At 40.2% G+C, this 14,009-nt stretch overlaps 1 protein-coding gene across 1 annotated transcript in view; it reads right to left on the bottom strand.

Annotated features, from left to right (window-relative positions):
- Nucleotides 1–4,309, bottom strand: part of LOC122616604 (zinc finger MIZ domain-containing protein 2) — a 40,106-nt gene extending 35,797 nt beyond the window's left edge. The window contains exon 1 of the mRNA XM_043792126.1: nt 4,092–4,309. Within this exon, the coding sequence (XP_043648061.1) occupies nt 4,092–4,309 (218 nt within the window). The remainder of the gene's footprint in view (nt 1–4,091) is intronic.
- Between the last annotated feature and the right edge of the window lie 9,700 nt (nt 4,310–14,009).

The following is a 14,009-nucleotide window of genomic DNA, read 5'->3' as shown; positions in this document are numbered from 1 at the left end:
GATGGCTTTAATTTATTTTGTAAATTATTTCCCATATCAAAAGCAATGAAAATACATTTTCCCGCCCTCTCCCCCGTTTGCCCTGAAAATACATTTTGTTCATAAACAAAATGTTTTCGTGGGCCATCCCGAAGGGAAAATACACAACTAGTTGTATGGAACTTGGCAACAATTCTTGAATTGTGATGGAAATCGAAGTGAAAATCGAGAAAGATGAGCAAAGAATTAGGAGAAGAGGCCTTAAGTGAACCGAAAGCGATAAATAAAGTTTTTGCCTTGGTTTATAATTATAATCATCTTAGGCAGGCGGAAGATCTGCGGAAAATACTTTCGAAACATGTTGCAATTGCTTATAGTAGTTTTAAGCAAAGCCAATTAAGTGGTGAACATATTGTTAAAAACATTGGAATGTTCAGAAAATGTTTATGTCTAAGTGCTTAAGAAAATGAAAATTAAATTAAATCATGTCAAGAGATACATATTTTATACTATATATTTTTGGAAACTGTAGCATACTATTTCGGTAAATTATTATTGTAAGTTATTATCTTAATATACGAAATGGTTTTAGAACAGACTAAATTTGTTGATGAAATTTAACAATTATAAAAATTATTGGATGGGTAATTTAAAGTTTTAGGTTGGGCGAAAACTCTCAGAATTACTTGTAATTATGGTTAATAAAATCCTCTCTCCCACAAATAAAAGACAAAAGTTTCGAAAGTTTTCTTGCCTTATCGGGGGTTGATGCCACCCACTTCCTGCGATCCCTCACCATTCCCTTTGCCACCTCATTATCTTTAACTCTGAACTTTTCCATTTCGCCCAATAAGGAAAATTCCGCTTTCCTCGCCCCCAACTCTCAATTTTTCTCCGTTTTAACATCGAGCTAGCGCCAAACGATTCTCGGAATAATTTTCCATTTTGCTGCTGCTTTGGTCTTTTGCTTTTTAATTGAGTACATACAACCTAAAAGATGCAGACGAGAAAAAAAAACAACGAAAATTAAATTATGTGCAAAGAGGAACGAAATCTTTTTCGGTGACTTTTTCATTTGAATTTCGGAATGGAAGTAGTCAGCGAAGCCATTATGAAATTATTTATTAAATATTGTGAAATCACTCGATGCACATGGACCCATTTGGAACCTTGAAGTGTCGCTGTATCTTTATAGGAAATCGTAGATGTAGTTGTATCTGGGTTTTATACACGCAAAGAAGTGAATTACTTGAAAGTGATGGAGCAAATGTATAAGTTTACAAATGTATCATAAGCTGGGAGTCCTTTCTCTGGTGATTAAAGTCCCAGCGAAGCACTAGAAATTGTAGATATTTTTGATATATATAGGTAAAGATACAAAGATACATTTTTCTCTCTCTGCATCTGTATCTGTTTATGGGCAACAGGGCAACGCTTGGATTCTAATTGTCGAAGTCGTCGTTTGTCGTCGCTTTTTCATTGGCGTCATCCATCGCTGTCGTCGGGGTGTGAGATTTAAGTCGGTTTATCGACAGCATCGTCGCCGATTTTGGTTGCGTATTGTCGCCTATATGGTACTCCCCCCCTCTCCCTCCCTCTTCCTCTGAAAGCCCCACGCGATTGATCATCATTCGCGCTGCCTTTGTTTGTGCGACTCGCGTATTTCTTCAATAAATTTTCAGTTTATTCGGTTTATTTATTTACTTATATTTGCTATCGCTCTTTAGCTCGCATCCACCGCCCCACTTCAGTTCACAATTCCCTTTCCATTTCGGCTTTTTCGCTTTTCGCTTTTCGTTTTTCGCTTTGTTTTCTCGCAGCCTTATGATTATTTTTCTCAGTTTCCACCTCCAAAGCCCCATTCCCTCGAAACCTTCGCCTCCAACGTCTCCATCGCCTCCATCGTCTGCGTCGCTCGCGTAATTGAATTTCAACTTGTTTGCATTGTCGACGATGATGATAATTCGTCGGGGTATTTTGCGTATTGAGATCAGGGCCTCATCAATTAGTAAATTAATTTTATGCTCGCCGCTTTATGGAAATAAAGTTTTGCAGCAGCCATGCCGAGGAAAGTGGAAAATCTGAGGGATGGGAACAGGAAGCGAGCTTAAGATTGGAAATCTTGTTTGTTTACTCAGTTAGAAAATCGCCCGGAATTCTTCAGATATTCATCAAGAAGGCCGTCGAAAAAATCTTTCTTCAACTTATGGCTCTATTGATTTTTGAACAATTTAATTAATTTCTTTAAGGTACTGCAAACTACTTAAATGTACACAAGTTCTAACTTATCACATATTGTATTGAGAAACAGAAATATTTTCAATAAAATTACTATTTAAAACAGCAGCTCTTCAAATGATAAATGTATTTTAACTTAACTGGCAATTTCCACACATTTTTCAACTGGTTACCTTTACATTTGTCCCATTTTACGGAATGAAATGCCAGTAAATATTTTTGTAATTATTCGATTTATTTTTGCACCATTTGACGTACCAAAATTTCAATTATAATCAGCTTTGGCTTAATTTAAATATGGCATACATTTGCCAACCACTTACTCCCACTTTCAACTTGTTATTTATTTTCTACTGCCCGTTTTCCTCGGAAAGTTGCAATTATCATATTTGACTTTGCCGCATAAATTCTGTGAATTATCTCACCGCAACTATTTTTATTTGTTTTAATTATTATTATAGTAGTTTTAGCAATTGTATTCTGTTGGCATTTTTTTGTTCGTGTTTCATAAAATATTACAGAACTCGAACGAAATGTTTGTGCCATTGATTCGTATTTGCGGTTGGCAAACCGAAACGAAATGTGCAACAAATTATTTCTGATATTATAATTTATTTATAGAGCAAAGCTGAAAATAGAAACAGTCGGAAAATCGGAAAAATATGAAATGTGACAATTCAATCAGAAATCGAGATAGGAACTCTCTCACTTTTATATATATTATTTGTTGTGTTGATCCGAGTGTTTTCACCGTTAAAATGCAATCTAACTTATTTAATTTGTTTGACATTTGGCTGGCAATAAATATTCATTTCTGCCCGCAGTGGGTGGTCACTGTAGATATGGGAAAATTGCATGCAAACACAATTAAATGTTTTCATTTGCATTTTGTGTGCTCCTCGATTTAATTGCTGCCAAGGGATATGTCTTGGTCAAACGGTTTACGTGGCGTATACTTGATAAAAGGTATTTTCTATGAATGTGCAAATTGCGCAATTGAGAAAGAAAGAAAGAAAGATTAATCAAGGGCTTTTGGCGAATATGTTCTAAACAATGTTGAATTTATTATTTCCCACTGAATCCATTGCATAATTAAACATTACAATTCCTGTGGTGATTTCTGGCCATTTTAATCTGCTGCTAAGTCCCTCTTTTGTCCGGTCAATGTGTAAATCAATAATGCATTCAAAACTTATTAGAACAAACAAGGATTCATTAGGCGCAATCTGTGTTCGTCCGCCTCGCAGTTGTTATTTATATCGATATAACAAGGTAATAACTGCACACTTAAGTATGCAAATAGCCTCGTCCGCACCTCCGTCCTTGTGTGTGCCACTGTGTGTGGGTGTGTGTGTGTGTGCGTCTATGTTTGCACATGCAAATGTTATCATTTGTGATTAGTTACAGTCCTGAAATGCTAATGCCCCTTGACAAGCAACAGCAACAACCGCAAGACAACTCACTTTCGGGTTAACTGGAATGCCAGCTTGCATGTGTCTGTATGTATGTATGTCTGTCTGTGTGCGTTTGATCCTTATGAATAGTCAGCCAGCCGGAGGACAAGTCGAATTTGGCCCGGACTGGCAGTGGGCTTCGCCCTGAATTATTTACACAAATCCAACTGCAATCGTTTGTCAATTTGCCAATTGACAGTGAACATAATTGATGGTGATTAAGGGTGCACGTAGTAGGCAAAGAAGGTGCGATTGCTTCATGAAGTCATTCGCTTGGCAATAAATTTGGTGAACTTATGTGTAAGTGTAACTATTGTAAACTTGAAAGACCTATTTTCAAACTTTATTTGTAACCCCTTATTAATAATAAGTTGAAGTTCTATGAATATAGATAGTTAATAATATGTAAGGATAACATACTTTCCTTCCTTGAGCGCATCCTGCAACTGCTTCAGGCATCGATCGATCTTCCTTTCCCTCACTTGTGAGCCATATTTGGATGACGAATACGGATCGAACAGGAATGGAAAGTAGGGATGTGTGTCAAACGTTAAAACGCAAGTCGAATCATCTTTGCTGACTTCCTCCTTGACTTTCTCCTTTGCGGACTCCTCCGCTTTTTCCACCTTTTCACTCATTTTGCCACTTGCCAAGCCGCGTTACGTATACGCCACGTTGAGCAAATCACGATTAATCCGACAGTTTCCTACGGCACTTCCAAACGCATCGAACTCTCTTTGGCAACTGTCGTCTAGTTCTTTGTCCGACTTCCTCTGCGATTAATTTTTTTAGCAGTGCCTCCAGTGCCTGGCAGTAGTTATTACAGTTGGCCAGCACATCTTAGCCATTGCTGCACTAATCACCAGCGCCATCAGCTGCAGTCTTGCAGCAACGGCTGCCACTCGATTGCATCGCCTTCACCACCCATTCTGAAGGCCACGTGAAGCTTTTTGCATATTGCGTATACGTCATGTGTGTCCGGGATCGAGTTTCACTTCATGGTAATATATGAAAAATTCCTGGTAATGCAATGCGATCCCCAAACTGATTGCTTTAATGGCATGTTGATTCAGTTAGCTGGCGATTAACAACAGCTTTTGTCAGCGAAATTTACAAACTTTTAAAGTCGGTCTTCAAGTATATTTGGCCTTCTGCTGTGATCCTCATATATTTTCTAAATTATGTGGTATTTTTAGAAGAGTAGTAGGAGTATATAACTTTAAAGCAATAGACTTTGTGGTAATTCCTCACATATTTTCAACGTTCGTCGCTCTAGCTAGGAAAATGGAAAATTGGGAAGTGAGAGGTGGAAAAAGTGACCTCATTTGGCATAGGACCTCATTTCCTAACGCCCAACAAGCAGCTATTTTTTGTTGTTCTCCTTCGCAGTTAAGTGTCCTTTCGCATTTCGTTTGCTTGGTGTTTGTCCTGTTTTGTGGGCGGTTGATTTGCTCCTTGGCTCCTCCCGCATCCTGTTCTGTGTTCGTCCTGTGTTCGTCGTGCCCTTGTTTTGCTTTCGGTTTGGTGCCCATGTAACTTGCTGGAAAATTAATAATAATAAAAAAACACCTACAGGGGGTGGGAGTACACGCGTGACCCTATTAAATGTGTGCTAATAAAAGCTTGGTAGCTACGAAAAAATCCAACGAAAACGAGCGAAACACGCAGGGGCAAGAGGGCAGATAGCTGACCAAGTGCGTAATGTTGGCCAAAATATTTCTATGCCCAAGTGCTGAAAAAGTCTTGCTTACAAATTTCTCAAGTGAACAAGGGACGGTGAAATTACTTAAAAATTCACCAAGAACTGCGCAAGATGACGATGATGATGGTGGGGAAAACAAAATCAACGCTCACAAAAGCGGAAACATTTAACGTGGGTGGCGGGTGGTGGGTTGATGGTGTTTCTATTTACGCTAAAGGTCAACTTTTTCCATTTGCAGCTTGGTCATTTATAAAATCTTTCGGTAATATTAAGCAAAGCGAGGAAAACCAACTAAGAGGATGAAGTGGTGGAAAGGTCTAAGGAAGTACATAAAGAAAAGCCAAGGAGGACCAAAGCCGAGTTCTGTTGTGCTCGCGATTTATCAAATTAATGAGTATCATTTTATTTTCATTTCATTTTCCATGCGCCAGCACAAAAAGCGAAGGACGAAATCTCCGAAATTCCTGCAAGGAGTGGTCAAAAAGGAGAGCTTCGAAAATTAAGGTAACTTTTTGGCAAAGCCAAAGGAAAAGTGAGTGGAAAAAATGTATAAAAAAGAAATCAAAATAAATGAGAAAGAAAAGGCGAGGACTGGTCAAAGTAGTTGAAGATTCCATTCCATCTACGGTAAAAAATCTAATAAAATGACTAGAATGAGGACGAAATAAGAAATACCCTAACTCCAATGAAAATAAATATTATTTCCAAAACAGAAATGTTAAATATTCCTATCTAAAACAATAACAATTTTTAAATGTTTATATATTTCTCAAACATGTAATCTAAATGATATATTATTTTTTACCCAATTAATAGTATATGTAGCTAAGTAGAACTTGAAGCAATTGACCTTTCCGGAAAGATAGCAATCTGTGTTTCAAAATATCCGAATAAGTTATATGATCCCACGCGAGTGCATAAAATAAGAGAAGCAAACACATGGCAGCACAGTCAGAAACTAATGTCGGCGATTACATAAACAGGACACATGAAAGGACGATCCCAGACGAGAGAAAAGAGTGGGAGGGACATACACACCCAAAGGCCAAATAGGAACACCCAGAAAACCAACATGAGCATAAATCCTCGCACCCGAATGCCAAACCCAGTAACCCTCCGCATTCCGCCCCACACAAAAAGGATACAAAACACTTTGCATTGGCAAGGTACAAACAAATAAAGTGACCAAACCCGGACCAAGTAGGAAATAACCACCCACCCACCCACACACACACGTATAATAATAAATAAAATGCTTATGCGAAAAAAAAAGAAATCCAAGAAGAGACCCGAAAAGGGCCAGAAGTAACCCAAAGGAAACGGACAGGAGCGACATGCAGAAAGGAAAGGAAACGAAAAGAAAGGAAGCCAAGGCGAATTGTTTTATATCCCTCATTTGTCCATTTAATGGCTGAAACGAGCCACATCCAAAGAGCCAAAGAACTAAAGAACCAAAGAACCAAAGAACGAAAGAACCGATGAGGACGGAACCCAACCCAAACAGGAATCCAGGACATGAGCAAACAAAGCTGGGATAGCACAGGAAACGGATGGGGGCAAGGATGGCTGGGAAAAACGCAACCAAGCAAAGTGAAAAAGAATATTGAAACACTAATAAAAATGAGGATAAGCGGGGAATGCATTAAGTAAAATATAGAATAAGTGCCCATACATGGGGGTGATCAGGGTGAGGAATTTTTTCTGGGGGTGGTCCGTACGCAAAGGTTAGCGTAAGGGTTATGGCCGGGTCGCCCACCCATGATGGGTTACTCTCTAAGGGTTGCTCTTCCGCCCCCAAAAAGCAAATACGATCTGATATAGCAATAATTTAACCCTTCGGCAGCAGCATGTGGAAAACAATACCTGGTACACCCTGAGCAACAGATTTTCAACCTAATGTCTCAAGGGTTCTGTTCAAATTTCACGAACTTTTATGTGTAACACGAGACGAGTCATCAGTGGTGATTACAAATACGTCAGGCAGTCTCGTAAAAGTACTCTTGCTAAGTAGTATTCTCCAATAATCTGACAAATTTCCTAAATCGACAACAATCATATTTGAAGAGATTACTTTTTGGTCCATTTGTTTCCATTGGAGATTTTGTTTACTGATGGCCTCTGTCAGCTAATTCGTCTGGGAAAAAGGCTTAATTATAATCTTAGTTAAGAAACACTGCAAGTTTTTTAACACACTAATGAAAAAGATCTCCCTTAAATAAAAAATTCACAAAATCTTCTTGATTTGAATCTAAATATTTATCATATTTTTCAATACTTTGGTATGGGTGCTATGCTTGGTGTTGGATTACATAACATCTTAAAATGCTATTTATTTCCAAACTGAAATACATTTTTGAGTACATCACAATTTGTTTCCCCTGCCATTAGGCTTAGCTCCTTAGTAAGCTTAAATCTCTCTCCTGAGCGGACAACTCCCTTGAGCGGACACTTCTTTCTGGCTTAATATCTGTTACTTGTGCTTGCATTTGCTGCTGCTGCGAATGTTCTTCCAACTCAAATGTCAACTTTGTCGCACTCCCACACGGTGAACTGCGCCCGGGGGGCGGACAGGTGGAAGTTCGGGGGCATTTCGGGTGGCAGTTGTACAGTTTGTCAGACCCCTGACCCCGTGCAACCGAACGAGTCAACATTTTTGCAGTTTTTTGCCGGGTGGAAAGAGAAATGTAAAACAAAGTTGAAGCCAAACAGAAAAAGGACACAAAAGCGGTTAAGGGGGGGTAAAAAATAAATTTTAAACGAATCAGAAAATGGCAAATGGGACTGGCAAAATTGGGGGGAAAATAGTGTGTGGCGAACATATTTTAGCTGCTGCGGCTAGGGGCAAACAACAACAACCACAACAACAAAAATAAGCGCAAAAAATATGAATGCGAAATGCAGAGCGCAGAATAGGGTTGCCAGGCTGCTGTGCAGATGCATATGGAAGTGTGGCAACAACGCGAAAGTTTTTATTTCCTTGCGAGTTCCGTTCCACCAAGTGTGGTGGGTACCCAGGGGGTTATATTCTGGGTGGCATGCAACATTCAATGCATACAAATGGCATTTAAGCTTCCCAAAAGCGGACCAAAAACGAGCTAAGCGCAACTCTGACACATACATTCACATTTAGCCGGCAAGCGGCAGAAGCGCAACGCAATTTATATGCGTGGCGTAGAAAGAGATGGGGCGAATGGGTTAGAGGGAGACACACATACACAAAGTTGAGGGGACACGGTGAACTTAAACCGAGTCAAACTGCCGGCAAAGCTACTAGCTTACCCACACAGCTGCATGCTATGCACACACGTGCACTGAAAACAATTAAGAAATAAGTGATTAAAAGCTAATATGATTAAAATTAATTTATTTATTGTTTAGTCATAATTTAATGATATTCTTGGACTAGAGTCTATAGTATTTAAATCTCTTTAACGAATAATAAACAAGTTGTTATTTTTCCAGTCTTACATGTATATAAATTTGCATTCTTTTTATAGTTGTTATTTTTTCTGTCTTAAATTATATAAATTTGCATTCTCTCTATAATGATTTCTTTCAGTGTCGAGTCACACACTACACTCGAAGCATACAGTACTATTTCGACATGGCCTGTAGCTCGACTGCTCCTCCATTGTGCATAGGCATGGCTCTGTATAATAGTTGAGGGGACTGCCTACCAGGAGTGGACCGCGGGGTGTGCGAGGTGTTCGGGGGATATGGAGTGCTTCTGGATGAGGGCCGCCGGTGGGGTGCGGGTGTAGGTGGGGTGGTGTGGTGTGGTGTGGGGTGCAAGGCAGAGTGTCGGTCGGGCTGTTGGTTATGGTCATAAAATAAACCAAACAAACAAGCCGGAACCATGTCAGAAGGCAGCATGTGTGATATGAACGTGTGTGCGTGCGCCTGTGTTGGTGTGTGTTTGCGGCTATGTGGGTGTGGGTGAGAGTGTGGGTGTGGAAAGTGTGAGGCGCGAACAGCAAGGACGAACCTCTGGTTTAGGGACAGTGGGCACATTTCGAGTGGGCGAGCTTAGAATGGCTTAGTTTTTAATGTGTGAATATTATTCTACTGTGTGAATATCCAATTGTTGACCAGATTTTTGGCATATTTTTCAAGGATATGTATCATTAGTAGGGGTAACATAGTTTAGTTAAGCAAGTTAATTTAATGGCAGTTACCACTGCCAAGCTAATAAATAAACTCCATTGGTTATGAGCTGAGTATAAAATATTAAAACAAAACGGTGTAAAGTATAATTTATATATTATTATTGTTATCCATTTTTAAATTTGAGTATATCTTTTTACTGTTCTTAGAAAAAGGAAATATTTTATATATGTATATTTAGCATATGTACATGATATTTAAGTTTAATTGGCATTGGATATTAAGCAAAATACGTTTAGTTTCAAATAATTTAGCCCATTGTTTGGCTGGCTGTTGATGAGGGGTCAAGAAGGGTGTTGGGTGGGTAGTTCGTTGTTTTCCGTGTGGGTGGGTGGAGCTGGGTGGCTCGCGACCACTACGAACGGTGCGAGCTGTTTCATAATTTTTTATACACTTTCGTTGTGCTGCGCTGCGTTCTGCGGTTCGACATAGACACGACCCACCAACACCAACTCACGTACACTCGTCAATGGACAAAAAGACAAAAGGAGGGAAGTGCTCATACACACACACACACTAAAAGATAGATAAGCGGAGGGAGGGACAACCACACACATGCCCGATTATCCCGCCCACTCCCCACCACGTTCACCGCCCCCTTTGCCCACGCCCCTCCTTCCTCCCTCTCCGACGCATTTGTTCGTATGTCTGCACATTTATCAATAAAAATTCCCTTGCTGTTTTTGTTGTTGCCTTTGTTGTTGACTTTGCGGTTTTTTGTTTTTAATATTTTCACCGCTTTAAGTGTTAAAAGGATATCTGGCATTTAATGTGTGTGTCCTGTGTGTGTATCCTGTGCACATCCTCCTGTGGGTGTGTGCGTTTTTGGTTGCTTATCGCCATAAATATCATATTTACGTCTCTCTCTCCCTCTCTCCCTCCATCACTTTGCATGAGTGTGTGAGTGTGCGTTTGTTTGAGTGTTTTGGCTGAACCCGTATATTAAGTATACGCAGTGTGGTCCCGTAGTGAACAACAAACGGAGCAAAATGAGTGCACGGAACGAAAATAAAATTCAATTTGATATTTCATAAAGCGTATAGGTAATTAGTTAAGTACAACTTAATTTAATTATTATCCCATTTACATTTAATATATTTTGTGGCATTGGTCCAGACAGTTTTCCATTATCCATCAAAAGTTCCATTACATAAATAGTTATATTTAACCAAACTCATTTTTTTCGTTGTGTAGAACTTTAGTTTATGTGAAACTAAAGGCAAAAAGTTATATCCCCAGCGTTGCACTGTCCCATTTCGCATTTTACAACTCACCCTTTGCTGCAAGTCCGTTTTGGTACATTTTATTTTATAATCTGACTTTATTCCTCGAGTGGATGTTTGTCATAAAACTCTCTAGCCTCCTCATTTCCCATTTCACATTTTCTCTACAGTTTTCTGTCCTGCGATTCCTTCTGCTCCAGAGACTTTCAATTGAATGTGGGCCGCGATGCAGTTTTAAAAATGATGAAAACTTTGTTGAAGAGCATCCTTATTCCTATTCTCCCTGAAATAGAGCTGAAAATCGCGCAATAAATAAGTGCGCAAGTGGAGGAATGAAAACATTAAATAATATGTTAAACTGAGCTAGAATTTATAGATTTATAGATTTAGATTTATATTGCAATATCTCATTTGAACCGATTTCAATTAGGGACTTTTTGAAATCTTTATTTCTTTTAAAGCAAATGAAGGATCCCGACATCTTAATCTCGTTTTTATCGCCTCATTATTCTTTTCTCTTTCAACATTCCCCCGCACATTCCGTGCCAATTTGGCTGTTTTTCAGCACATTCCCCCGAGTTGCGAAAACATCCTCACTCATTTCATCTCATCTCGTCCACGATCCTTGGCAATCATCGTCAACGCATTGCTCAAGGTGTCATTTCCGGCTGCCCGGGCATTTTCCCCCATGGTGCCCATCCTTCGTCCTCCACTCTGATTTCATTCCCTTTCCATCTGAAAGCGGTGTCAGGAGCAGTTGGTAAGTAACAAAATTAATTTTCGTACAATCCGGCATCAAGGAGGACGAGCAGGACCAACAGGAACAACAATGGGAAGCAATAGCAGAGCGTTAAAAAAGGTGCAACCAAGCAGAGAGTTTTATCAGAGGAGTGTGCCCTCCACCTCCCTTTTCAGCTCTTCAACCTCCGCCAGCTCCGTTTGCTCCGCCATCCCCATCCCCATCCCGAATTCCCATTTCAAAAACCCCACATCCAACATCCAACATGCCGTTGTGCTGGCCTTTTGTCCAGTGGAGCATGGCAAAGCGGCTCCTTGACAGGACAACGCAGGAACAATCGCAGCGTTTTCAACATGTACTAATTTTCCACTCCACACCATGGAACAATCACCCACACGCTCACAAGCACATACACACAGATGCACGCCCACACGCACAGGACACAGACACACACACACACACACACACATTCAGTTTCAAAGGACAAAAGCCATTGCAGGGACTTGGACTTGACGCGTTTGGTCCTTGGCACTACAAGGGATTAACCTCAAAAAATCTCATCAAAGTCAAAGCCAAGAGGAAGACAACGGACAAAAAAATAAAGATGGTGTCCAGGGAAGTGGGAGGCGACACACTGAAAGAAAATATAGGTCACTTTTTAATTAAATTTAGCTGGCAAAACTTGAAACACTTGCAAGGTGCTTATCATTAAAAATCATTGGGCTTAACATTGAATTTTCTTTTTGATGTTTCATGATTTTAGTTGAATTCTTCTCTTCTTTTTGAAGATCGGTATATAGTTTAGATCAAAATGGGTTTAAGAAAACCCCAAAATTGTTGAAGGGTTCTTCAGATTTATATCAAATGGCTTAGGACTCTTGCATAAAGTTCTTGACTTTGGGTCAGCTCTCTTTTCTTCCGTGTGGAGCCAATGGGTGTGAGTTCTCAAATAGCATAAGCATCCAACGCACACACACTGAAGTGGGGGGGGGGCAACTTTGGGGATGGAGCCATAAAAATAAACCACCCAAAAGTGGGCTAAAATGAAGTTGTGTGTGCCAAGAACAATAAAAGCGGCAAAGGAAGCTGCGAGCAGCAAAAGACCATGGCAAAAAAAAATGTTGGAAGAAGGGAAAGAGCCGGCTGCCAACATGATGATGATGGCTAAAAGTTACAGCCTCGAACCAATGCGATGAACAGAATAAAAAAAAAAACACCAAGCGAGGAAAGAAAACCCAAAAGGAAAGCTCGCAGCGAAGGAATGATGGAAAGAAGGAAAGAACAAATGGAAAAAGACGTGCCACAGACAGTGAGGGGAGTGGGTGGGTGGATAGAAAGTTAGGGGGTTGGCTGGCGAGGCGACAGAAAAAATTATACAAATACAAAAGGAAGAAATCAAATGGGCAAAAAAGGACAATGACAAAAGAAAATAATACAAGCGATTGGGTTGAAAGCCTGTTGTGGGTGGTTGCTTGAAGCTTCAAGCTCGAAGCCTGTCGCACGGGGGTTGCAATGACGAACGTCCGATGACAATGACATTTTTTTCTTTTTTCTGTTGTATTATAATTTAGCAGTGTGTTCTTGAATAAAACCTGTGCATATGCAGCTCAAATTTATATCCGATATTTCCACGAGCGGATGTGCAGTGTGAGTTGGGCGAAAAATATCCTGGCAGCTTGTCAAGGGTCTCGCAACGAGACAGCCAAGGGATGGGTATTGCGAATTTTGGGTTGGGGGATGACTGCGATGACTGCGATGACTGGGATCCAGACAGTGGCAACCTTCTTATGGAATAATACCCCGAATATGCGTAAATTTATTTTTTTCCGCCTGATTCATTGTCCTATGCAAATGAGGTGGAATCGCAATCACAGCGAGATGGCTGGTGGTGAGGAGGTGAGCGCAAAAAGAAAATGGATAAATGTGAAAAGTGGCAAGAGGAAAATGAAAATGAAAAATGTTCGAGCGAAAACCGCAGGAACTTTGCCTCGTTTTGTGCATCTTTTTTGCGCCAGTCAAACCAAATTCCTGCCACTTAGCGGCAGCTTCGTCATTTTCTGGGTAATTCGAAACTTTCCCAAGGGATTAGATGAGCACTGGGTGGCAAGGGTGGCTGCCTGCGCTGCGGCATGTAAGTTGACTATTATTTTGACATGACTACACAATCAAAGCCTGAAAATATCCCGAGAACGCGGTTGTCCTTAAAGCTGCTTTGCTTATGTCCTCACCTCCCGCGTTATTTGCAGTTTTCCCCAACGACCACCAAACACCCAGCCACATCAATGGCAAACGACCTTCGCTGACAAAATGCACAGTGGCATGGCAATTTCGCAGATGCTGGGCTGGAATTTTGCTGGTGGGGGTAATTGATGTGGTCGGAATATATGCATATTTCATATTAATTTTAAGAAAAAGCTGAGGGAATACGTAAATGGTGAAGGGTGTCCCATTTTAATTAAGTTTCAACTTCGCCCTGCCTCTTGTAAGTGTAAGTCATTTTTAAAGTTGAA

The sequence above is a fragment of the Drosophila teissieri genome, chromosome 3L, assembly GCF_016746235.2.
Source record: "Drosophila teissieri strain GT53w chromosome 3L, Prin_Dtei_1.1, whole genome shotgun sequence".
NCBI lineage: Eukaryota > Metazoa > Arthropoda > Insecta > Diptera > Drosophilidae > Drosophila > Drosophila teissieri.
The sequence above is the reverse complement of the archived record's forward strand: the minus strand, read 5'-3'. Positions and strand labels throughout refer to the sequence as shown.